Source organism: Loxodonta africana, chromosome 1 (assembly GCF_030014295.1).
Source record: "Loxodonta africana isolate mLoxAfr1 chromosome 1, mLoxAfr1.hap2, whole genome shotgun sequence".
Classification (NCBI taxonomy): domain Eukaryota; kingdom Metazoa; phylum Chordata; class Mammalia; order Proboscidea; family Elephantidae; genus Loxodonta; species Loxodonta africana.
Window position 1 is genome coordinate 78,311,358 of NC_087342.1, and position 27,721 is coordinate 78,339,078.

The window sequence follows — 27,721 nt, forward strand, 5'->3', positions numbered from 1 at the left end:
TCTCATGGGGAATGTGTGCAAATTCTTCCAAGATCTTTGTGGAGACTTACCACTGTATAACTTAACTTACAGTTTAACATCTTTCAGAAAGAGTTCCTTCAGATATTAAATAGTAAAAAAGAATGTACACTAAGCCAATAAAACAAACAGGGAGAAGGGAAGGAAAGAAAGACTAATATTCCTAAGTCTGAAAAATATAAAGTAATTCAACCTGCTGGTACTAAATCTTACAACAGAAATATGTAGGCACCTAATTCAGTTATCTAAGGCTTTATTCCAAAAATCTCTTCCAAATGACTCTAACTCTGTCCTCAGATATCCAATACTTTAGAATTCTTAGAGGAAAAGTAATGGAATTTAGTTCTTTTTAGAAATATACTCTTAATATCCCCCTCAGTTTGTTTTCTCCAAGACCACTTTAAATATTTATAGAAATAAATATGAAACCATCACATATGTTGCTTTTTAAAATTAAAAATGGGAAATGCAAATACTTTATGCAATCAATAAAACAAATGGTAGAAGATTAAAAATTGTAAATTCCTTAATGCTAAAAGATCAGATAGGAAAGAGGGCATGTAAATCACGAAGGAGAGGAATTAAACCACTGTCTTCTAAATCTACCCACCACAAAATTTTTGGAAAGCTGTAACATTTTATTAAAACAAACAATAAAATATAATCCAACTGATGTTTCCGGACTGAATGTAGAAAAATATTTCATCCTCTTTCAAAGGTTTTGGGAATCCAATTCCTTAAAAAGTTTTCTTTTTTTAATTAAAAGGCTAAACTATTAGTGATATTTTTTATCACTAAATATCTTTTCCTTCTTCAACTTTCAATGTTACCTTTCTTTGGAAAGAAGCACTTACCGTATGTTGTTGCTTCCCTGTCTAGCAAAACTGTCATTTTCTTCAAGGATCCAGGCATTTTTTACCCTAAAGAAAATGCCTTGTGCTAAGCATCTGTTTTCAGTCATTCTGAGTAGTTACACAAGCATGAGACCAGATATGTGTGGCATTTTTTATGAGTCACATGCAAACAATAACAAAGATTGAGGTACCAATAATATCTAACCTTGTCACACAGAATCTTTAAGGCAGTCCAATTTAACAAGGCCTAAAAACCTTCACCTGACAAATTTGTCACTGTGGTCCTATCCCCCCACACAAAGGAAACCAGAATTTATCATTATAAATCCAAACCATAACGCCATTGCAAGAAATGTATTTCTCTCATGTCACCTAATTATACATTGTCTAATCGTGCAGCTACCAAACCAACTTAACATCAACTTTCAACCTAATGTTACAGCGTGGTTCAGCTTAATAAGCTTAACATCTTATTGCTCCCTTCCCTTGCATTTGAATTCTAATTCCACTCCCTGAATTCACTTCTTTTCGTTGATCTAGTCTGCCACTTCAAAGAAATCATTCCCCATTCTGAAGTCATTCTACAATCTTAACCCCCTAATGAAATATAAAAATAAAAAAAGACATAAAAATATGAGACCAAATTTTTGATATTAGAATTAGCAGATTTAAAATTACATTTTAATAAATATAACAAATGTGACAGGAAAAAATAAAAAGAATCATAAAAACTTCACACATTCTTCACTGGAAGTGTACATATAGGCAATTAATGTAAAGAATTGCTATTAATTATACTCATAGTTTTTCATAGTTCTATAATTTTAACTGAACTGAGAGTTAAAAGTGAAATAGCAAATTCCTCACACTAAATGTCTATATGCATACTTTGGACACTTTATATATGAATATTTAAAGTTTTTAATGTGACAAATGAGCTTGCTTCTTGCTTGTTAATTTGTCTAATCGAGGTTGAATGGATGACAATGCTACTCGCAGAGGATAATGGATATTTAAACTGTTTCGGTGTTTTGTTTTAATAATGCTTAAAGTAGAAAAACCAGCCTCACAGAGGTATGTTGAAGGGAATAGAAGAAGAGTTTTTAAAGCAATCTCGGCAAGTTCTGGATACTCATTTTTAACTTTTATCCAAAATGAAGCAAGTGATGCTGTATTTTCAAAATTCATCTTCAATCCTTCATCAGTAGCCAGCTCCAACAACTTATTCTGTAGGGTTACAGTTAGATTCGAATTATTTTTTGATGAAAGAAATGGATTTTGGATCCATGAATTTCCTATGCGTGGATCTTCTTTTGATGGAAAATAAATTTCAAAACATTCTAACAAATTAGTTAGATGTTCATTGATAACTTTTCGCAGATGCACAGTGTCAAGGTCATTACCTACTTCACTGGTAAGTGTTGTTAAATTATGGAACATGTCATAACAACCTGTAGAAACTCTGTTTTTCCACATTTCTAACTTTCGTTTTTGTCCTTCAATTTTATCTGCCATTGAAAAACATGTTGCATTCTTTCCTTGCATAGAAGCATTAAGATCATTAAAAATGCTGAAGATATCAGACAAGTAAGCAAGTCTGGCTGTCCAATTCACGTCTTTAAAAATTTGGGACCAAACTGGTTTCTTGCTTTGCAGAAACACTAAGAGTTCCTTTCGTAATTCAAACATTCTCGACAGAATTTTTCCCCGTGATAACCACCGTATCTCAGCATGCAGTAACAGTTGCTTATGTTCAGTTTCCATATTATCACATAATAAAGAGAATAACCTTGAATTTGATGCATTAGCCTTCACATAATTCACAATTTTTACTATGTCGGTAAGCACACTATTTAGTTCAGCAGATATTTTTTTCATAGCAAGACTTTCTCGATGAATGAAACAGTGCGTTGTTTTACATTCTGGCGCAAACGCCTTAATCTGGGCAACCACTTCAGAATGTTTTCCTGTCATTGAAGCTGCACCATCAGAACATACCCCTACACAGAACTTAAATTCCAAACCACATTTGTTGACAATGTAGTTCTTCACAGCTTCGTAGAGTTCTGAGCTAGTCGTGTTTGTAGGCAAAGCGGCTGAAAAAAAGAATTCTTCCTTTATATCATCGTCATGTTCGAACCTCACATATACTAAAAGAATTACCATGTTAGCAATATCTCTGCACTCATCAAGCTGCAAAGAAAAGTACTTTGCTAGCTTTATTTGTTCTATGAGTTGGTCTTCCATATCATTAGCCAGTTCCTGAATACGTCGAGCTATGGTGTCATTGGAAAGCGGTACTTGAGCCACTTTTTTTGCTGCAGACTCACCCAACATTTCCAAGCATACTTCTTTGATGCAGTCTTTCACTAATGTTTCGGCAATTGTGTACGGAGTTTTAGACTTAGCAACTGGAAGTGCTACCTTATAAGAAGCCCGCAAAGCACTAATGTTGATATGTGAAACATTGAACACCTGCTTTGGTTGGCTTTTTAGTTCGCTACTTTTCCTTTCAAAGAATTCTTTTGGTTGTGAACTTATTTCTTTATGTTTTGAAAATAAATGCCGCTTAAGTTTTGATGGTTTCATTGCTTCATTAGCCAGTATATCTCCACAAATAATACACTGTGGTTTTAGCACTTCACCATCAATTACGGCTACAAAACCAAACTCAATATATGAGGGATCATACTTCCGAGTAAAAGTAGTATGCGCTTTCTTGGTTTTCACTTCTCCAGAATGACTTCCACTGTTACCATTTCTTTTCTTACTACTGCTGCCTTCAGAAAAGGTGTGTCTTTTCTTGACAAAAAAATCCAGTGAAGCTTGTTTCTCCATCTGTAAATTAGGATTAAAAATAAATAATACAAATTTTACTTCCCTCTTTGGCTAACAAGATTACCACCAGATTAGTCACACATTAAAAACTGGGCTTAATTAAAAACCTAAGTTAATTTACTTTTAAAAAGTAAATAAGTGCCTACATTCCCTCAGAGTTTTATATAGTTTTGGTTACAGCTGACAAACTAGTTGTAAAATATTACACATTTGAATATGACCTGCTGTGCGCGTCTGGTGTTTCCACTTTCACCACGTGTGGCCCCACTTAAGAGTCCAACAACACCCAAATTGGCCTATACTCTGTTCAGCAAGATGAGTTCATTGATCATGGATATCGCAGCAATGTCAAGTTGTTATAAACATTTCCAGGCACTCTCAATTTTGATACTTATTTCATTATGGACTGGTAAAAATAGTTTGCAGACCAAAACTAGTCTGCAGATCACACTTTGATTAGCATCAGCCTAAATCATGTGTAACCTCCATATTTGAAAGCTCTGACCTGAACACACATTAGCCCTGCCTCGTAAAGCCTACTGATTTAAAATCACCTTGGTCTTACCTCACGCTCTCTATCTAAATGCCCAAACTGAACTCTCACCACAAGCCCATATCACTCAGCCAAATTTTCACCCCCACCCGCTCCTAAACATTTCTTTACTTGACCCAAAATACCCTTTCTTAAATTTATGTTGGAGAAGAGTGATAGATAAAATTAGACCAGTAAGGTATGGCTAGAATAGAGGACCTTCAGTAGGTACAAGAAGAATTTGAATTCTTTTTCTAAAAACTAGGGAATCATTGCTGGTTTTAGAGCAGGAACTAGAATAAATTTCGACTCTACCATGTTCCCTGTTAAGGGATACCTGGGGCTTAACACAGAGCCAGGTACATAGCAAGTGGTCAATTTATTAGATGATTTAATGAAAAATGACTGAATAAATATATTGCTACGTTGTGTTTGCACAATGTGAGAACTATGGGTTGGCTGCCTACTTCAAAATCTAGATTTTCAGATGAGTAGAGAAAACCCTTGTATATTATGGTGGTGAAGGGATGGAAACAAAATGCCCTTTCATAGCTTACCTCCCCACCCAAATTCAGGCACAACTGAAACAAAGCAAAAACCAAAACCAAACCCGTTGTCATTGTGTCGATTCCATCTCAGAGGAACCCTATAGGACAGAGTAGAACTGCCCCATAAGGAGCAGCTGGTGGATTTAAACTGCCCAAATTTTGGTTAGAGACTGTAGCTCTCAACCACCTCACCACCAGTGCTCCAAATTGAAACAAAGTAACAAATTCATCAGTTCCCAAATTCACTCTTTTGTGGAAACACACAAACACTCCATTTAACCCTGGATCCTAGCTTTCTCATTACCCTAAGAGATGCTTTGTACCAGAAAGGAGTAAAAGAGCTACTGTTCCTCATCCCAGAACAAAAATAGGATAGCATTCAAGGTTATAATTTCCAACTTGGGGAAAAAAAGGCATCCAAAATAATTAGCCTTTCTTTAGAGAAAATATACTCAAGGTGGCAGTAATTGTGCTTTAGTGTACCACGTAAAACTTGTAACAATAACTCTGTCATCATGATCACAGTAAAGTGTAACGAGGTTCTTCCCCTGCTTTGATCTAGCAGATACTCAAACTCTTACCCAATCTCCTACTTTTCCTGGTGAAAACGGTGTCTCCGAAGGCTTTAGCATTTTGGATGGTTGAACAGCCGGACTTCTTTGAGTCTCATCATGTTTCCTTTTCACTGGAGTGGTGTTATAACAAAGACTACAAGTTATTCTGTGGCCATAGCCATCAGTCTCACTTTGAGAGGGCACTCCACAGATTGCATGGACATTTCTGTCCCATGATATACAACTCTTAGCACCTGTGCATTCTTTTTCACAAACTACACAGGATAAAAATCCTGGTCTACTTTCAGAAGAGTTTTTTTCCACCACCTTCCTAGTAATAAAAAGATTCTCTTCGATGTCACTACTATCTGTTCCAGTCTCAATGTTTTCTTCATATTGGGCTCTTAGAGTATTTTCTAGCTCTTTGTCAGCTTGTTCTAACTCATTTTCTGTGTTCAGGCCGGCAACAAGTTCTTCAGTTAACTGAGAATGAGACAGGCCCAGTTTTGCTTCAGGGCTAAATGTACCTTCACATGGAGTCTGCTGCATGTCTCTGTGACAGGGTTGATTTTGCGTCATCTGAATGAACCACAAAAATTCAGCCCAGTGTGATGAGTTGTTAGCTTGCATCCAGGAGATAATCCTATTTTGGATATCCACATTAGCTTTCTCCATAGAGTTTTGGCTTTGACAGGTCCAAGGGTTCCCATGGACAATTTTCAACTCTGGCCAAATATTATTGAGTTCACTAACAATCTGGCTTGAAAATTCCCTCCCATTGTCAGATTGTAAGACACTGGGTGCCCCAATAATTGTAAAAATATCTAAAAGAGCATGTGCAACTTCCTTGGGACTTTTAGATTTTAATGACCTCAAAAAACTTAGCTTTGTATGGAGGTCTTGATAATGCATAATAAATTTATACTCTCCATCAGGATTCAATTGCATATCTATAAGATCCACTTGGCACCTTGAGTTAACTTCCTTAATTGGCTGTGATGTTAAAATTTTCTTGGGTTTTGAATTTTTCTGTTGGCATGGTTTGCAAAGTGTCAGGTATAGCATGATAACTTCTTTCGTAATGTTCTTATATTTTGCTTGTAATTCTTTTTCCATGCGGGTGCGTCCCCCATGTCCAATGCTGAGATGTGTATCATGCAGAATGTCGAATAAATCTTCACTGTGTAAATAATACCGTATTTTACCTGTTTCCTCATTTACAGCCTCAATCAGTTTCTCATTTCCTTGGACAAGGATCACATCAAATCTAGCCAAGCGACGGTAGTCAACTGATTCCTTTTTTGCCTTAGCTTTAGCCTCTTTGACTTCCCTTACCAACTGACAGTACTTTGCTTTAGAAAATATCTTAGTGTTATTACTTTTGTTTTCCAATAACACTGCTAAGCTTCTGAAGAACTTTTCTCTCATGTTGTCTGGATCAATTTCTGCTTCATTAGCATCTAAGTTACTGAGGTTATCATCACCCACACTTTTGGACACCATGGAAAGCCATGAAAATGACCCTAAAATATAAAGGAAAAAATAAATTAGGATATTTAAGAATGTAATTTAAAGTCTTTTTTTTTTTTTTAATTTAAAATCAGATATTGCCCCCAAACCACTACAGCTCGGGGTGTAAGTGGGGGTTGTGGATATATAAAAGAGGTGCACAATTTTGGTTACGGTGTCCAACCCCGGAGGAATGAAGGGAGGGTGAGTGAAGAACTCTATCCAGAACAAAACTTTCTGACACAGTAAAGCCAGGAGGTGACTTTCAGTAGTAGTATCCGGAGTGAGCCTTAAAGTTTTATATAAGCTCTGTTTTATGTAAAACAGGAAGCAAAGAATAATATTACTATTTGTTAATTTTATTATTTATTTCTTTTCATTTTCTTTATGAACTATATAAGAACTTTTTTTTTTTTTGACTAGAGAAGTCTCAGCAATACATTAGTAGATTTTTTTTCAAAAGTCCCAGATTACAGCACATTTTGTGCTTCAGTCAGGTCAGCTGTTAGATCAACATTTAAAGTTTAAGTCCCAAAACAATACATTTACATCAGTTCTCTTTTGGGGTCCCCATACAAATACAAATACCCACATTACTAATTTTAATAAGGGAAGAGCAGCATAGGAGCCTGAACTAGTGAAAAATCTCTGACTTAATAAAACATACTTTAAAAAAATGTTTAGAATATTCAAAATAACAGAAATACTTAGAAAAATTCAAACTTGGCTTACTAAATCTTAAAAAACTACTTTGAAAAAAAATAATTTGGGATTAGTATATCCCTTCCAGTCTTACAGCTGCTTATAAAAAATACTTTTTCTCATTGTAACATTGTTTACCCTACCAATTTGTATCCTGAATGTTGAACTAGTAATTTAAATCATTATCAAATGTTCATAATTTCTAAAAGTAGGCTCAAATTAGTGATATGCTACTATGTGTTTTGGCCTCACTTTAACTCTCAGCTATTCCACTAAGACTTCTTTGATGATTTAATTTAAGCTCACAGTGAGTTTGCCTTTCCTAATAAACATAATCTATTCATAACACAAATTAGCACTCAGCACTTTCTTTCACTGTTTCATATATAGATCTAACAAGACTCTAAGTTTCTAAAGAAGCAGGGATCACTTATTTCTCCAGTATCTTTCACATTACCCAACATATTACTATATACAAAGATGTTCAATAAAAATTTGTTGACTAATTTCATAACTGAAAATGGCAGTACTCACAGTAAGTACTATCTCAAAATGCAACTGAAAAGACCATTGTATGAATAGTATTTCTTTCCACACTAATCCATTTTGTGTAGTGCCTGCTTTAATCTATTTTTAGTGGATTATTTGTATTTCATTGATGTTTGCCAGAAGTCGTCAACTCCTAGCTAGCACAGAATACATCTGTGTAACTCCCTTAATTGCCTAGTACAGAGCAGCAAGGTGGATAGAAAATGACTTTGAGAGTGATAAGTTAAAAGAGTTTGAATAAGGAATGACGGATAAAGGGAGAAATGGTGGGAAGTAGCAATAAGGACTCTGAGAAGAAAAGGAAGGTAAATGAGGATGAATTTGCAGGAGGAAAGGAATGATAAGTGAGAACCAAGAGAATATGATCTCCAGTAGTTAGTAGAATTGGTATTAATAGGTCTAGGATGGGCAGGGAATAGGGAATTGCTAGGGGTATAAGAGGAAAAGAAAATTGTATCCATTACAGTTATCCCTTCTTTGGAAAAGAAAGCTACTCCAGAACCAAGCCAGCCTGTGTGCCTGCCTCTACTACACAGCATTATACTATTTACAGACTTTAGAACTCTAATGAACACGGGCTTCAGAAATTCTATTTTCTTCAGTAGAATTTCTAATTCTTAAACAACTATTATGTGACAACAATTGGGGGCAGGGGCAATAGAAATGGAGCATATAGCTAGAGTGACAAGAGTTCAACAGTTACGTGCACAGGCATCTCTGATTTATCCACAATACTTAACTCCGTTACAAAATATCCATGGATAATCTGCGTTCAATTGTTTTTGACATTATTCAGCCAAAAAAACCAAAAGCGTTGCTGTCAAGTAAATTCCAACTCATGGCAACCCCATGTGCTTCTGAGTAGAACCTGACTACTTGTTGCTGTAGGGTCGCTGAGCTGGAATTGATTCGCCAGCAATGGGTTTGGTTTTGGTGGTTTTAATATCACTACACTACATTGGTTGACTTTTCCTTCAGCTATATTTAGTAGAAGCTGAAGTGGAATGAGGTTTGATAAGGCTTGAATTACTAGATCCTTCCCTCCCCCAGTTTTCATCCTCTCTCCAGGGATTAAATTATCCTCACCATTATCTTGAAGTAAATATGGCTCTGGAGATTCACATTCCATTCTGTCCACCACAGGATGGAGCTGGGTACCTATGGACTTCTTTGCAATATCCAGAGAGGTCATTTCTTCCATAGGAACTTCCTGCCCATATGTGCCTGGTGGAACCTGGGGACAAATAGGTTCATTTGGGAATCAATATCAGTAATCACTTCACAAACCATAGCTAAACTTCAAATCCACAAAAAGTCCTGATTTCATTGAACTGGAATGTAGGAAGAAGAAAAAAAAACAAACAGTCCGCATTGAATTCTGAAGAGGAGTGCAAGACAAAATAAGAAGAGAAATGAGAAATGCTAGAACTAACAAAGCCAGAGCCATACGACAGAAACTGTTTCCATCGGACAAGAGTTGATATGCACCCCTGTGATTTCAATTTTTGGCAGAAAAAAAACAGTAGAAATACACTGAAGGAATCTTTCCTAAATTGTGATGATTGAAAATACATATGTAAATAAGTTTCAGTGTGAGCAGTTAAAAGTAAATATTTTGGGGGGAAATGCAAATTATCTAAGAGAGACAAATAAGCTGTTAAACCAAGGAAGGAACTAGACAGCTGTTTCAGACCAACTGTGAAAAACATTAGCCCAGGGTGTTATGATGAAAAAGCCAACCAATTGGATAGCTGTGTAGGGTAGAAAAGAAAACATTATCCTCTCCTTACCTTAATCATCTAGTATACGGTTTATAATTAAGTTTCCCAAGTGTCCCAAAAATTTACTTTATGATTTGCTTTTTTTTTTAAATCCATGATCCAATTAGTGTTTATGCATTGTTTTTGGTTATTATGTCTCTTTTGTTTCTTTTAATCTAAAATAGTCCCCCCCTTTTTTAAATTAGATTTTGAAGAGTCCAGAACCAGTTAAAATGTAGAAGATCCCACATTACGGATTTTCTGGTTGTTTCTTCACAAATAGATTCTGGCCAATCATTTTTGGAAGAATGTTACATAGGTGATGTGTATTTACTGTGTCACATCACAGGAAATATGATATCATGTTATTTCATTGCTAATAATGATAAATTTGATCATTTGGTTATGATAGTGACCACTAGATCTAGCCATTCTAAAAAATATATTTTCCCACTATAATTAATAAATCAGCTATGCATTAATAATTTTGGGGTATGTGAATATCCTATTCCCTAACAGTCTTTCCCCCAATAGTTTTAGCATTCCTTGATCCTTGCGTAAATCAATTTTTACATTGGGTGTAGCAAAACGGTCACTTCCTACTTTTATAATTCCTTCTATATTAGCTAGCAATTTTCTGTAAAGAGCTTTCTATCCCTACCCCTTTGTCTGTGTCTCTTTTTGAGTATCACTATAGACTTTTTTTATAATCCATTCCATCCTTATTTAACTTGATGCTCAAACTGATGCACAAATTTGGCCAGAGGGAGCCCCTTCAAGCTGGCTCCTGGGTCCTTTACATATGATCCCACTAGTTGGGTTTTTTTTTTTTTTTTTTTTTTTTTTTAACACATCCATGTTTTCAGGAACAATAAACAATACAAGGCCCACTTTGTATTTTCCATATCCCAGCCCTGGTTCCAGCTACTTTTTCCATGAAGTCCTGATTCCTTCTAGAGGGTAATAAACATGGAAAAACCAAACCCGCTGCCGTCAAGTCGATTTCGATTCATAGTGACCTTATACCGCAGAGTAGAACTGTCCCGTAGGGTTTCCAAGGAGCGCTAGGTGTATTCGACCCACTAATCTTTTGGTTAGCGGCCATAGCGCTTAAACGCTAAGCCACTAAAATGACGTTTAGTACAAAGATCTTGCCTCATTGTTAATGAGGTGTCGTTGCCCCTAGACCCGTTCATGGACAGAATCGAGATATGTGTTTTATAAAATATCACAAGTTCAATTCAATTTCATCACCGTAGGGTTTTTCCTCATCTTTCCCCAGTTCAGGGATCCCTGGTGGCATAGTGGTTAAGAGCTAGGCTGCTAACCAAAAGGTCAGCAGTTCAGATTCACCAGCTGCTCCTGGGAAACGCTACGGGGCAGTTCTACTCTGTCCTATGGGGTCGCTATGAGTAGGAATCGACTCTATGGCAATGGGTTAGCCCCGGTCTGTATTAGTATCTCCCTTTTCTCACGTCGGAAACCCTGCTGTCCTAGTGGTTAAGTGCCACCGCTGCTAACCAAAGAGTCAGCAGTTCAAATCTGCCAGGAGCTCCTTGGAAACTCTACGGGGCAATCCTAGTCTACTCTGTCCTAAAAGGTCGCTGTGAGTCGGAATCAACTCGGTGGCACTGGGTTTGGTTTTTGGTTTTTCTCACCTTGAGGAAAAAGAAAAAAAAAAAAGTTCACAATAATATAAATATGTGTCGCATTTGCTCTAACCTACACTAAACACAAAATAGTTTCAGAATTACAACACCAAATCTATGTTGAAGAACACTTCCAACAACATACGTACTAAGTGAAATTCAGTATTCTTTGCAGCCTTTTTTGTCCTTAGGTAGTGCCTTAGTTATCTACTGCTGATATAACAAATACCACAAGTGGATGGCTTTAACCAGAAGAGATTTATTCCCTTACGGTCTAGGAGGCTGGAAGTCTGAATTCAGGGTGCCAGCTCCAGGGGAAGGCTTTCTCTGTCTGTCGGCTCTGGAAGGCCTTTGTCATCAATCTTCCCCTGGACTAGGAGCTTCTCAGTGCAGGGACCGGGGGTGCAAAGGGTGCACTCTCCTCCTGGCACTACTTTCTTGGTGGTATGAGGTCCCTTTGTCTCTTTGCTCGATTCTCTGTTTTATATTTCAAAAGAGATTGGCTTAAAACACAACCTAATCTTGTAGATTGAGTCCTGCTTTATTGACATAACCAAAACCAAACCCAAACCCAGTGCCGTCGAGTCGATTCCGACTCATAGTGACCCTATAGCACAGAGTAGAACTGCCCCATAGAGTTTCCAAGGAGCGCCTGGTGGATTCGAACTGCTGACCCTTAAGGTTAGCAGCTGTAGCACTTAACCACTACGCCACCAGGGTTTCCTTTTATTGACATAACTGTCTCTAATCTTGCCTCATTAACATCATTGAGGTAGGATTTACAACACATAGGAAAATCACATCAGATGACAAAACGGTGGATAATCACAAATACTGGGAGTCATGGTCTAGCCAAATTGACTCATATTTTGGGGGAACACAATTCAAACCATGACAGGCAGTATCTCACTAAGGGTATATAGTCAAAATACTGTATTCAAGTTGCCTGAATTGATTCTTTTCTCTGATTATGTTATTAATCGGATACACAGTCAGGTTCACTGGTTTCTGTTTGTGCATATATATATATTTTTTATCCTTTTGAATTTAAGGTCGTTGTTTTTAAAACACTTATAACACTCACTCGGTATCAAAAAGTCAAAACGTATTTTCTCAGAGAAGTCTTGCTCATAACCATATATCCTGCATCTAACTTTCACCTGCTCCCATAAGAAATTATTTTTGTTAGTTGATGTTTTACTTTATCTTTATTTTTGCAAAAGTAAAAACATTATATTTATACACACATATGTTTGTGTGTATATACTTATATGTGTGTGTATATATATACACAAATTGAGTACAAAAGTGTGTACATACACTTATTTCTTCTTTTTCATATGTATATATAAAAGAACATAACAATGATTGTGAGGATGGCGCAGGACAGGGCAGTGTTTCATTCTGTTTTACATAGGGTCGCTATGAATCAGAACCGACTTGACAGGAACCTAACAACAACAACAATATAAAATAAAGGAGTCCTAGTGGTACTTTTTTAGTGGTACAGTGGAAACCCTCGTGGTGTAGTGGCTAAGAGCTAGATTGCTAGCCAAAAGGCTGCAGTTTGAATCCACCAGGCGCTACTTGGAAATGGTATGGGGCAGTTCTACTCTGTCCTATGGGGTTGCTATGAGTCGGAATGAACTCTAGGGCAATGGGCTTGGTTTTTTTTTTTTTTTAGTGGTGCAGTGGGCCCTGGTGGTGCAGTGGTTGAGATTGAAAGGTCAGTGGTTCCAAACCACCAGCGGCTCCTCAGAAAAAAGATAAAGAGTTACAGCCTTGAAAACCCTGTGGGGTCACTGAGAAGGAATCAGCTTGATGGTATATATTAAATAACATGCGAAAACATATCAGGAATGCCTTGTATGTAAATATACAAAATATGTTTATAGTAGTTCATACTTTTTTTAATCCGGAAATAATTTTTAGTAGTTTATACCTTTTTTTTTAATTTGGAAATAAGTTCATACCAGTTCGTACAGATCTTCCTCATTCTTTTCTGTTTGAATAGTATGGCATTATATTGATGCACCGTAGTTTATTCAACCACTTTTCTATGGATGGGCCTTTAGGTTGTTTATAATATTTTGCTTTTATAAGTAATGTATATTGAAAAACTATGTCCATGTTATTTCTTATTTGTACACATATATATTTCAAAGTAAATTCCCAGAAGCGGTATTGTTGAGTCAAAGGGTAGACACATAAAGAGGTTTGCTGGATGGTGTCAAAATACTTGCTCTAGGAGCTGTACCATTTTGTTCTCCCACCAGCAACGTAAGACAGGACCTGTTTTCCCACAGTTAGACCACCAGAGTGTTTTCCAGCGTTTGACTTTTTGCCAGTCTGACAGGTGACAAACGGCGCTTCAGTATAGTTTTAATTTGCTCTTCTAATGATTGAAATTGGGTACTTTTTCATATGTTTAAAAGTCATCTGTTCATATTTCTGAAAACTGCTCATGTCTTTTTAGCATTTTTAATTGCATTTCTATTAAGGAGATTAGCTTTTATCCATGACATATTTTGCAGATATTTCCATCGACTTATTATTTGAACCCTATTTACAGATTTTCCCCCTGCATTTTTTTAATGTATAAAAATTTATTATTCTCTTGATATTACTTCTAAATTTTGCAGTGATTAGAAAGGCTTGCCTCACACTTAGATTTTAAAAGAAGCCATTTATGTTTTCTCCTAGTACCTGTACAGTTAAAATTTTATGTATGGATCTCTGACACATTTGAAGTTTACTCTGGTATATGGTATAAGGTATGAATATAATTTGTTTCTTTTCAAAATGTCTATTCTTTGGTCCCAACAGCATTTATTTTATTTACAAGTCCATCTTTGCACTCAGTGGTTTGAAATGGCACATTTAGTATACAAAATTTCCGCATGTGCTTCGGTCTACTTTTATACTTTCTGTTGTTTCATTGATCCGTCTATTCATGTGCCAGTACCACTGTTTTATTTTAAAAGGCTTTATGATGTGTTAGGATTTAGTAGGGCTATCCTGTCTTCTTTACTCTTATACGTTTTTCTTAGCTATTCTTTCCTACTTTATTTTCACACAGGAATAAAATTTGTATGTTCTAACCCTTTTCTTCTCATAACTAAGCAATTAGGTTTTTTTTTTTCCTGAGACAGTGGGTAGAAATTCATTATCTGTAATCTTTAAGCTTTGGGTTCTAAGCAGCACAGATACCTGCTTTAGGTATGGATCAAGCTATAATATAGTAACATCTCATTAGGTTATTAGCTAATACAGTAATTTCCTTATAATTAATTTCATTGGGCAATAGCTAGTTCACTGTGTTCTTCAGCTTCCTTGGGTTCTGCTTACTTACTTTTTTATGCTAGCTGCAGTGGTGGGTGATCAATGGCAGGCAATTTCTCCCAGACCCTTCGATGGCACTGGGTTTTTTTTATAGTTAAATAAGAGAGAGGGTAAAAAGGAGAGGGCAACAGTGGTCATAATAAGTTTATATGGCAGGAACATTCAAAATAAGTTATTCCAGCTGACTTCAAAAGGTTGTTGTTATTGTTGTTAGGCGCCGTTTAGTCAGTTCCGACTCATAGTGACCCTATGTACAACAGAACAAGACACTGCCTGGTCCTACGCCATCCTCACAATCATTGCTATGTTTGAGCCCATTGTTGAAGTCACTGTGTCAATCCGTCTCGTCAAGGGTATTCCCTTTTTTCACTGACCCTCTACTTTACCACGCATGATGTCCTTCTCCAGGGACTGGCCTCTGCTAGTAACATGTCCAAAGTAAATGAGATGAAGTCTTGCCATCCTCACTTACGAGAAACATTCTGGCTGTGCTTCTTCTAAGACAGATTTGTTCTGGTAGTCCATGGTACATTTAATATTATTCACCAAGACCGTAAGTCAAGTGCTTCTTTGGTCTTCCTTATTCATTGTCTAGCTTTTGCAAGCTTAGGAGGCAACTGAAAACACCATGGCTTTAGTCAGGCTCACCTTAGTCCTCAAAGTGACATCTTTGTTTTTTCACACTTTAAAGAGGTCATTTGCAGCAGACTTTGAAAGGTACTGTTATTTAAATATTCAGCATGATCTTTCTATTTTAAATAAAAATACTTGAAATAGATAGAGCTTGAACTGATACCAAATGATTGATAAGTCAGAGAATGCTTAAAATAAACCACTGTCTTTAATATAAAAGGATGTTTACCTCCAAATTATCCATATGGCACTGTTTATTACACTGGTGTTCAATTATGTTCCACTTTCTTGGGAAACCAGAATAACCAATTTAAATCTCTAGTGTATTTTCTCTTTGAGCATTTGTGTAAGTCAATTTACTACAGTATGGGCCTGTAAATTTAGTTATCTAACCATCCAGTATGTATGTTTTTCTGGGCTATTACAGTCTAATATCTGATTGTGCCGAGCTAAGAAACAACAGTCAATGTACAATAGGAGAAGGTGGCTATTGTGGGTTGAATTGTGTCTTCCAAAAAGTTATGTTGAAGCCCCAACCCCCGGTATCTGGAATGTGACCTTATTTGGAAATAGGATCTTTGCAGATGTAATCAAGTTAAGATGGGTCACACTGCTGTCCTTATAAGAAGTGGAGAAGAGGAACAGGCATGGCGAAGGCCATGTGAAGATGGAGACAGAGATTGGAGTGATGCATCTGAAAGCCAGGGAATGCTACGGATTGCCAGCAACTGAGAGTCAAGGAAAGACTCTCCCCCAGAGCCTTCAGAGAGACCACGGCCCTGCCAAAACCTTGATTTCAGACTTTCAGCTTGCATAACTGTTATTTCAAGCCAGCCAGTTTGTGGCCGTTTGTTACAGCAACTCTAGGCAACCCTGTCTGGCAGTTTGTTGGCAGAAACCCTGAATGTTCCCATCTGGCATCTCCTTCAGTGTAACACTGTATTTGTGTAACTTTTCCCACTCTGATGGCATGTCTGTCTTTAAGCTTCTTGATGAAGGCTAAAGCATTAATGCCATTAGCAACAACAACAAAAAGTTGTGTTACAGTGTGTTATACTACTCTAGGAGAGATTTCATTGTGTTAAAGACTCCCTGGGTAAATACAAATGGCTAAGTACTCACCTGTTTACCAAAAGACTGGAAGGTTTGAGTCCACCCAGAGGCACCTGGGAAGAAAGGCCTCATGATCTACTTCCAAAAAACTGGCCATCAAAAACCCTATGGAGCACAGTTCTACTCTGACATATATGGGGTCACCATGAGTCAGAATCAACTCGATGACAACTGTTGGTCATTGACTTAAAAGCCTTCTACTCATTTCTACATATTTGCTGGTCAATTAAGCAACAGGTAAACTGGGGTGTGAGAATATGTTAGGTAGGATCCATTCTGAATCTCTACCATTGCGAAGTCTAGTGGTCACTTAGTAAAAGTAAGTATTTAATGGTCAACAACCTCCTAAAGCTGTCTTAAGAGAATAGTGCCTCCAGGGTTAATCACAGCTTTTTGGTTAATTCTGATACTGTGAAGGAGAGTGAGAGCTTCTCAAAAAACAAAACAAAAAAAAAGCTGTTACTTGCCTAAGAAAGGAAATTTTTTATTCATATTTACTTTGTATACAGTGAAAAGAACACAAATAACAAACTTGGACTCTTCAATTGGAAGTTTTAAGTATGGCGCCTCTGGCTCTACCTCTGTAAATGCACCACTTACAGTGGGAGTGGCCTGGCCACTTCATATTCCTGCCAAGCTTGCTCCGTTGCACAAAGCCTTGTAGAAGCCACATGTACTCAAGCTAACCACCTCAATGGTTTGCCTTGCCGCACGCTGTTGAGGACAAGCAAAGAAAAATAATTTATCTACCAGTATACAAGACTGTATACAAGACTGTAGCATAGAAAACTAGTTAACTCATGCCATACCATATACATTATTTCCCTATGCTCTAGGTCTAACTTGTAAAATCCAAACGAGAACTCATCTCATCCTCCAGTGAGTATTTATGGTTAATTTTGAAAATTTCCCTCACTAGGCCTTGGCTTTGTAGAAATAACTTCTTATTCACATGTATTATGAATCTAAGAGTATGCATGTATTCAAGTACCCTAGCCTATCATGCAGAAGACACCACAATGGGATGAGTCTTTTTTCTTAATATAATTTTTTATTGAAGTATTATAAATGTAGTGTCTTAGTTATCTGGTGCTGCTATGACAAAAATAACACAAGTGGATGGCTTTAAACAAAAGAAATTCATTCTTTCACAGTTTATTTAGGAGGCTAGAAGTACGAATTCAGGGTGCCAGCTCTGGGGGAAGGCTTTCTCTCTCTGTTGGTTCTGGGGGAAAGTCCTTGTCATCAATCTTCCCTGGTTGAGGAGCTGGTCAGTGCAGGGACCCTGGGTCCAAAGGATGTGCTATTCTCCTGGCTCTTCTTTCCCCCATCTCTCTGCTTACTTCTCTCTCTTATATTTCAAAAGAGATTGGCTTAAAACACAACTTAATCTTGTGTCCTGCCTCATTAACATAACTGCCTCTAATCCTACCTCATGAACATCATAGAGGTGGGATTTACAACATATAGGAAAATCACATTAGATGACAAAATGATGGACAATAGGAATCATGGCCTAGCCAAGTTGACACTTATTTTTGGAGGACACAATTTAATCCATGACACTTAGGAAAAAGTGCATAGCTCATAAGTGTAGTGCTCAATGATATCACAAAGTGAACCAGGTTAAGGAACAGAATTTTATCAACATTTCACAAGGTTACCTTATGACTCACCTTCTTCCCAAAAGTGACCACTACTCTATAAGGAAATAATTTGAACTGAGAGCAACTGATAGATTCATTTGCTTTTTGAACTTTATATAAACAGAATTATACAATAGGTATTCATTTTTTCTGGCTTCTTTTCCTCAACATTAGGTTTGTGAGATTCATTCACATTGTTGAATGTAGCCATTGTTCATTCATGTTCATTGTGTATAGTATTCAGTTGTATAAGCACACCCCAATGTATTTATCCATCCACTCTTAAAGAGCATTTGTGTTGTTTCCAGTTTTTGGCAGTTATAAATAATGCTGCTATGAATATTCTCTTCTACATCTTTGGGTGTATTTCTGTTAGGTATATACATGGTAATACTTTTGCTGGATCATGATTCCATACGGCAGGTATTTCCAAAGTAGTCATAACAATTTACTCCTTCCAGTAGTACAAAATAGTTTTAGTAACTCGACATCCTCACCAAAATTTGGTCATATCAGTACTTAATTTTATCCATTCTGGTTGGAATAAAGTGGTACCACATCGTTGTTTTAAGTTTTATGATCACTAATAAAACTGAGGATTGTTTTATAATTTTATTGGCCAACTGGTCATCCTTCTTTTGTAAAGTGAGCGTTCAAGTCTTTTGTTGATTTTTCTTTTCTATCTTTTTTCTCATTGATTTGTAGTACTTTATTCAGATATGAGCTTGTTGTATGTGCTTTGTCTTCATCTGGCATTGAGAAAATAAAATTAGTCTGGAAGACCATGTTGTCTGAAAGTAATGATGCTTTCACTGATGTCTGGGCTGTCGTCAGGTTTCCAATGCCAAGCAGTGACAAATTAAAAACGCTTTATGTCCATACTACTACCAAAGGTGGAATTACCATGAAATGAGTAACAGGCAGTTATAATTCACATATACTGAATTTTTTTTTGCAAATAGTGCGCCCATGTAAATAACACGAATACACACATAATGCGAGGAAAAACAGAAATTATGGTAAAAAGTTCTTGCATAGCACAAATGCATATACTTTGCACGTCTAGTGACACTTCCAAAAGTGAATTTCAGCCTGCTTCACCCTCATTCAATAGTCCGAAAGTGTTACTTTTGATCATATTTATGTAATAAAGATATAAGCCATGGTCAAGAAGTCATGGATTGAGTTTGGTAGTATCCAGGCAATTGGAAAATAAACTGAAACTGAGTGTGTGCTCTGGGGCAGTTTTATGCCCGGGCCTCAGAGGGGTGTTCTTGCAGCCCATCTTCGGCCAGGTAAATCGCGCCTGGTTGGTCGCGCCTGGTCGGACGGAAGGCTGAGCACTGGCTGCGCCCAACGCGAGCGGAGGCCACTGCCCGTGCGCGCCCAGGTCCCGAGGTGTCGGCCCCACACGTAGCCAGGCAGCAGGCGGGTGTGCACTGCCCTGGGGGCCAGACTGGCTCGTCCGAGCGAGGGACAGTTGACCCCTCTGCGGCCGCTGATCTCGTGGCTCTCACTCCCGCCCCGCGTCCGCGAGATTCAAACGTCCCCTGCGCCGCGGCGGGCCTGCTGGAAGGCAGGCCGGGAAGCCGCGCCAACCTGGCCCGCCTGAGCGGCCTCTAGCCCGGGTGCACAGACTTGCGCACCTCCCGGGCTGGGGCCTGCCCTCCGGACTAGGGCTGTTTCCGGAGCGGAAAAAGTGATTTCTTCCCGAACTGGAGAAAACGGTTTTTAGAGCAGGGAAGGTATCCTGCTGGGAGAGGGGCTGCTTTAGAAATGGAGGGTAGCCTGGTAAGGGTCTGATGCTGGGAACCAAACCTCCAGGTTAACAGGCATCAAGATGAAGACTTAACATTAAATCCGTGGTGGAGTGGGTAATTGAAATTGACGTCAACAACGTGTAAAAAAAAAATATTGGTATAGTGCACTTATGAAAATAACACGTGGGGGTGTCGCGTGGTATGTAAAAATCATATAAAAAATCATATAACGCGCTAGTTATTTGTGTAAATTACGGTAAGTTCTTAACGTCTTATAAATATTATTGATCAATCTGAATTGTAAGGGCCTTGCATATAAGTTGTGACACAACCCAAATTACCATAAAATACAGTTTATCTGCAGGTCCTGATTTATTTAAGCTGCTTGGCTAAAGTTTGGCATTTCCCCATTTGCGTATGTTGAAAAGAAAGCTAGGTTAAATAATCAAGGGTTATCCTATAATTAACAATAAAATATAGAATTATCTAATTTTTGCTGGATTGGAAAGTTAATACAAGTATTACCAGTATATTAGTGACTTTCCTATACTAAATGCTTTTATGGTTTTGTCTTGATGAAGAAAAACAGAGGCTATGTCGGTATTCAGGTGTCAGCCAGTAAAATGTTCTGCTTTAAAATACATAGATCGTAAATAAAATTTTATATTCATCAGCAATATCCATGAAGAGAAATTGTTTCTAGTATTGTCATCCTAGTCACCCAAAATTCATCGAGCAAAGAAGTTCCTGAAATGATTTTAGTGTGCATAGTGAGTAGTACTGAAAAAACCTAAGACATTGTAGAGAAAACGTCCCTGGCCCACCTAAAAAATATTAAGCTGTGACTATTTCAAGCTGTAAGACAACAGCAATGTTGATTTTTCCTCCCCTCAATTCTAGTTGCAGCAGCAGGTCACACTCTGAGCAAGGCAGGGGGCTGACAACAGTCCCCCAAGTGTCAGTGAGGAAGAGTGTCTGTGAGGAAGCATGTCCCTATTCCCTCAATACTAGTGAATTGGTGGAGAACAAATACTGTCAGAACCATGAGCTCTAATAACGCAGCTTCTCCAGGCAGAACAAGATACTCAAATTGTTAAGGGATTTAACAGGTGTCAAAACTTGCTCTGCTGTGTGGCTGGAAAATGTCCATGGATACTGAACCCCAAATTGCACACAAACCAGAATACTTCAAAAGGGAATATTCAATGGCATATGAGAAAATGAATGCCAAGGTGAATACCATGTCTTGCTCCCTTTCCCCAAATTGAACACCATGTTGTAAATTTACTCTCTTCTCAGACTGTGAAAAGTATATAGAAACCAAATAAATTTTCTTTTAAGACAAAATTTATAAAATGGTTGAGCCAGTTCCCTTTGGTAAAAATCTCCCCTCTATAATCTTTAGAATAAGATACCTTATGTAGACTGCTTCGTATAATTATAATAGCATGTGTTTCAGTTTGTCCAAATCTTTCCATAACTGGGGAAAAGCAGGGTCCTGGAGCAAGAGATGTAAATTTTCTGGGACAGGGTATAATCTGCTGTTTGTGTTAAACAATCATATCAATCCTGTAAAGTTAGTGTAAGTATCCTGAGCCCTTAGAAAACAAGGACAGGAAATTAAGTATGGATGTGGCTCACTGTGATGCACTCCCCACTGTCACCCTCCCCGCCCCCCACCTTCACCTAGCCTGTTGACTCCACTACTTTTCCACCAGAGGGACTGATTCAAGGTAGGGGAGCCTGGTCTTGGAAGAAATAGGATGAACTCCACTTCTGCCCATCCCGTAGAAGTTTGAAGGGTGTTTGGGGATGGCAATAACAAATTTCAAAAATGACATTACTTCAACTGGTTATGACAGTCATTTGTATTTCACTATTTAATCCCTGAGTTTGATTAAAAAAAAATTATTATTAGGAACTTCTGGTTGTAAATTCATGGAGTATATATGGCTGTCTTCATTAGAAATGCATATATTTTCCAATAACAGTATGTTAGAACTCCTAATAATGGCTGAAACAAACAGGCGTTATTCTCGCCATATAACAAGAAGTCCAGAAGAAGGAAGTTGCTGGCATTGGCTCACTTACTAGCAGCTTTGTCAGGGGCTGTAGCTCTCTTTATATTGCTGTTCTGCCATTCTTCATATATTGATATTTACCTCATACTTATCATCACTTCCTGTTCACAAGAGGGCTACCACTGCTCCAGATACCACATTCATATTCAAGGCAAGAAATGGGAAAAGATGGAAGCAAATACGTCTGTCCTGTTTTACCAAAGAAGTAAAAGCTTCCCCAGAAACCCCTAAAAAATGTTTATTTCTCCCTGGCCAAAACCATGTTGCATGGCCAATTCTAGTGCAAGGAAGGCTGGAAACGTATTTAGTTAGGTGCATTGCCAACACGAATAAAACTAATGTTCTATTAGGAAGAAAGAAGGAGAGAACAGAAATTAGGTTGGCAGCTAAAGTGTCTGCCACAATGATATTTCCCTGTCAGAAATCATACAAAAAACAAGAAAAATGAGAAACATTTACGCAAACTAGATGTTCAATAAGACTGGAAGATATCTACAAGCCTGAGCCATATGAAGAACTATCAGATGTGATCAGGGTATAACTCTTGACATTACCCAGGGAATTTCATCAAATGCCAAGTCCTACCAGTGGCTGCACTTTAAAAACAAAGCTTGAAGAGGAAATTCTAAATTAACAGGCATACCTCAAGGGGGAAAAAATACTGTTTATTTCAAACAAAGCAAAAAGATGTGCTGGATAGAGGTGAGAGATTGCCTGTACAGGCATCTGTGCTATAATTTAAGATATGCACTCATAAAAAACCACTTTCTGCAAAACTGCAATTAAAAAAAAAAGGTTTATGGGGAAAAAAGGTTTAAAGGGTAACTATTTAAAACCTACACAATTTTGTCACCAGAGTACTAATAAAACTCTAACAATTCTAGTCACACTACAATGGTTAAAAGACTTATGGAACCTCCAATAACTAAATAGCACAGTAAGTATAGGATTTTAACTTAGAAAAGTGACGGTATCTGGATGGAAAGAGTCGTAAGGAAAGGGTGAGGCAAGGGTAGAGTGACATCATCACTACAAATTCAGGCGGAGGTGCACTTGCACACTTTCCAAGAAACATAGTGATGGTTCTGGCTCATCATCTTGTATTTGTTTCCTTCACACTGGTTTTTGTAAAAAGATATGCAGTTTTTTCTAACATTTTCCTTTCATAAAGAAGCCACTTATATAGCTCCAAATAGGATCTTCCGCCACAAAGTGCAATCCTTCATTCTGCACTATAGTCATTATCTTCTATCCACGGCAAGTGCTTCTCTGTCATACTTAGAGCAGAGCATAACTGAGAAGTGAAAAGCTCTTGTGGGGCTGCTTGCTGAACTTCGTCATCATCCTCCAAACCTTCCATTTATGCCTCAGCAACTAGCACTTGTACCTCTTGTGTAGAAAGATCCTCTTTGTGAACTCCAGCAGTTCCTCAATATCCTCACTCCCAACTTCTTCAAATCCAACCTCCTTTGCAAGAGTAACACAACTAGCTTTGATTTGGGGAGCTCTTCAGATGGCTCAAAGCCTTTGGAATCATAAATCAGGAAAAATTTTATGCTACACCCCATGCAAATAGGTTTTTGTGACATCATTCCCAGGCCTCTAAAATAATATCAGTTGCAAGTTTAATGGTGAATCGATTTCAAAATTCACTGTTGGGGAACTGTCACTCCCTGTAGCTACAACCAACATCTTGAATGTTTGCCTTAAATAACATGCTTTAAATGGCAACCACACCCTGATCAAGGGGCTAGAGTATGGCTTGGTGTATTGCTGAGAATTGTAAGAATTTAAAAAATAAACTTTTCCTCTTAACGATATTTTTATAAAATATCTACAAAAAGATCACCTAGAATATCAGTAAAGATCTGCCCTGCCATCCAGCTTCTCTTGCTCCATCTGTAAGAGACACCAAGGCTAGTCTTTACAATTCCTTTTAAAGCTTATGAGTTGGCACAATGATAAATCACAACAGGCTTTGGCTTTATATCTTCAGTGGCATTTGCACCCAGTATCACAGTCAGTTGATCCTTTGTAGCTTTAAACTCTAAAGCTCGTGTTTCCTCCTTAGAGAGAGGGGTCTTTGAGGACATTTGCTTCCAACAGAGACTGGGTTCATCAAAATTAATATTCTGATCCAGGGTATAGCCTTCTTCATCAATTAAATTTCTTAACACTGGGAGAAATGTCTTCACAGTTTTTTCATCTGCACTCACAGCATCAACAGAGAGCTTAACACTGTGGAAAACATAGCAGTTCTTGAGGCCACTAAACCAGCCACTACTTGCACTAAATAAAGGAACTTCTACAGGATTGTTAGCTTTTTTCTTACAGTCTTCATATATTGTTAAGGCTTTCTCTTTAATTTTGAGAAAGGTTGCTCTTTGAGAAAGGCTGCCCCTGACTGCTTCTTTGCTTGGTATTCAATCCATATACTAAGCAAACAGTCCATTTCTTCCATTTCCTCATGCCTTGTTCTAACAGACTTCGTAGCAAGGGCAGTTGTTCCAGCTAGATAACTTTATTTTCCCAGCATTGTCTCTAATTGTGCATAACATTGACTTCTTTATGCCAGTTGTACAACCAACGTCACAAGTTCTTTCATTTCTTTCAAAATGTTTTATAATTTCAAGCTTTTCTTCAATTGTTAAGGTTTTTCTTCTTTTACACTCACTAGCAGAAATTGTATCACCAGCATGCTTCTGTGGCACTTGCAAACCCCTTTGCTTGCTCATTTTCTGGAACACAAAAAAGTTTAGCAAAAAGTGCACGAAGGTGGGAGGAAACCATGCAAATAAACACTTCCAAGACAGAGCTTGTGGCCAAACTGAGCCAAGAGAAAGGATGTGGGAATGGATGGGAATTATATGTAGTACAGCATGTCTCCATAACTTGCTGCATTCAGCTATAATCATGTACCTTGCATTCAGCTGTTCTTAATTGACCCAAAACATCAACTTGCTGGGAAAACTCATGTAGGAGCCGCACATCTTCAGCATTATACTGACTCATTTCCCTGTTCAACAATACATTAGAAATTTTGCATTCCAGAAACACGTGTCTTAGCAGACCAGGCTATATATATTATATATTTATGTTCAAAAAGATTCCTGATAAATGCACAGGGAACATCATTATAGAAACGTAAGGGTGCCCAGCAATATTCATAATGTTCTAAAATTACTGTCACAGAAGACAACTATACTCTTAAAAACGACCTCTAATATAATGGTAAAAAAAAAAAACAAACAGAATACTGGGCTGAATACACCTCTGATACCAATGACTCTAGGTGCTGAAAAGTATCTAGGAAATCATGCAATTAATTTCTCCATTATACAGATAAAGACATTAAAGCCAGGAGAAGGTGTGATCTGCCTAAAGTTACACAGTTAATTAATGGCACAGCCTATCATATAACCCAGATCTTATGATTCATCTTTTCAGACACTTCTACTAAATTAGGCTACTTCTCTATTTGTCTCTCCTAGAAAGCATTATTTGGAGCCCTGGTGGCACAGTGATTAACAGCTATGCAGAAGGTCAGTAGTTCAAATTCACCAGCCTCCTTGGAAACCCCATGGGGCAATTCTACTCTGTCCTATAGGGTCAAATGTGAGTCAGAATCGACTCGACCATAACGGGTAGAAGGTATTATGCTGATTTATTTTCATAAATGGTACAAATAGTGGGCATCATAAAAAAGATAGCTACACATCAGTGATTTTTTTTTTACAATCTCCCCTAATATACTTAATATCACAGTCACTTTTCCAAAGATAAGCAATAAATCTTTTCCACAGATAAGCAATAAATCAAAGTTTCCCGTCTGGTTAAATCATCTACTTATTCAGATCAGCTATCACTTACACAGACTTACCCTACAAGCATGAATCTATTCATATACATCAGTGCTCAAATAAGAAATAATGTCCCAAACCAGAGTTTGCAGCCACCAATGTGAAGTTAATCCCATTTACTTCACCCTGGATATCCAGGCACCCAAATTCTCCAGAGATGACACCGCCAATTTCTCACCTGCTGTCTGGGTTCATCGAGCTCCCTCTCCAAATCTTCCAACACAGTCACCGCCTCCTCTCCACTCTCAGGGTTATGCTCGCGCACCCAAGCCTGGAGCTCCTCAGGCAGGATGGTCAGAAACTGCTCCAGCACCAACAACTCCAGGATCTGTTCCTTGGTGTGTATCTCTGGGCTCAGCCACTGATAGCAAAGTTTCCGGAGTTGACTCAGGGCCTCCCTGGGTCCAGGTGTCTCCTGATAGCAGAACTGTCTGAAGCGCTGACGAGAGAATTCTCGGATATGAGACAAGTTTCTCTGTAGGCAGGATCCCTGATCCCAAATATGGTCTTCTTCCTTAACCCTTACTTTGATAATCTCCCCTTGTTCGCCTGAAGCCTGGCCACTCAAGGCAGGGAGGGCCCCAGAGGGTGTCGCCATCCCGAGCTTAGCTCAGAGAAAGGTACCCTCCAGTCAGGATTTAGGCAAATGGATAACTTTACTTGAGCTTTCCACCCCGCCGGTCAGGAAAGTTTTCGCTATAAGAAAAACAGTATTAATACCGAAAAACTATAGACGCAATGAAAAAGGACTTGTTTACGTGCCGACACAGGGCTGTTACAAGAGTTATTCAACAAAGTGAAGTCATCCTCTGACAAGAAGACCGGAAAGAGTGAGCACAGGACTAACTACTCCTTAAAACTGCAGGGTCACAAACAGCGCAGCAGGTAACCTGTGAGACAGAAAACTGAGGTTACCAAGAACACGCTGGCCCTAAATACGGGCTGGGTATACCACCCAGGCAAGGAAACGAAAGAGGGTCGCTCTGAAGGCCGTAGCTCCCTGCAGCCTGGGCCGGGGGCGACCAAGACCGAGAGGGGCTCCTCCCACACCACGAGCTGCCTGCAGCGGAGGTCAGGTTGTCGCCGCGCACACGCCCCCCTCCCTCGGCCGCAGCTCCCACCTCTGAGTGCACACGGGTCACACCCGAGATGCGAGCCGAGGACAACACTCCCCGGTACCGTGGGCTGCCCAACCGACACACCCCCCGCAGGCCCCGGCACGTTCCGGCGGGGCAGAGGAGCCGCATTCACTTCCGGTACGCTCTAGGATTCCGGGCGGTGCAGTCATCTCGGTGGTTGAGGTGCTGCGGGCTGGTAAACTAGGCAGGAAAAGTACTTAGGGACCTGTAGAAAAAATGAACTCCAGAATTGCCCAGTTTTCTGTTGTTCTGATGAAACGAATTTCACACTGTGAGCAGTGCTGACGTAGAGGCTGCTCTGGGTTTGGTAAACCGCCGCTGGCATTTAGCCCCCGGTTACTCACCTGGTCGTCCTAAAACTTGCGCTGAAGGACGTCTTTAAGACAACAAGTCGGCTCTTCCCTGACCTTTTCTCATTAGTTTAGGGCCACCCCCTTTTTTCCCAGTCACCATACTTCAGACTTGGAAAAGAGGTATAAGATCTAGTCCAATCTTTATGTTTTACGAATGGGAAAACCAAGATCCTTAGTGGATGGGCTTCACTTTAATGTGTAGCAGAAAGCATTTCTGCTACTTCTGGCTCTATGAGCCGTGACTGTAAGCAATTGTGGGTAACTGACCCCAGAAAACTAAT

General features: G+C 38.5%; 1 protein-coding gene across 1 annotated transcript; it reads right to left on the bottom strand.

Annotated features, from left to right (window-relative positions):
- SCAND3 (SCAN domain containing 3) lies at positions 1 to 27,060 on the bottom strand. Its single transcript, XM_023540240.2, has 4 exons — positions 26,127 to 27,060; positions 9,191 to 9,338; positions 5,372 to 6,867; positions 1 to 3,710 (listed from the first exon to the last, which is right to left on the bottom strand). The coding sequence occupies exons 1-4, from the start codon at positions 26,544 to 26,546 to the stop codon at positions 1,794 to 1,796; spliced, it is 3,981 nt and encodes a 1,326-aa protein (XP_023396008.2). The 5' UTR covers positions 26,547 to 27,060; the 3' UTR covers positions 1 to 1,793.
- Between the last annotated feature and the right edge of the window lie 661 nt (positions 27,061 to 27,721).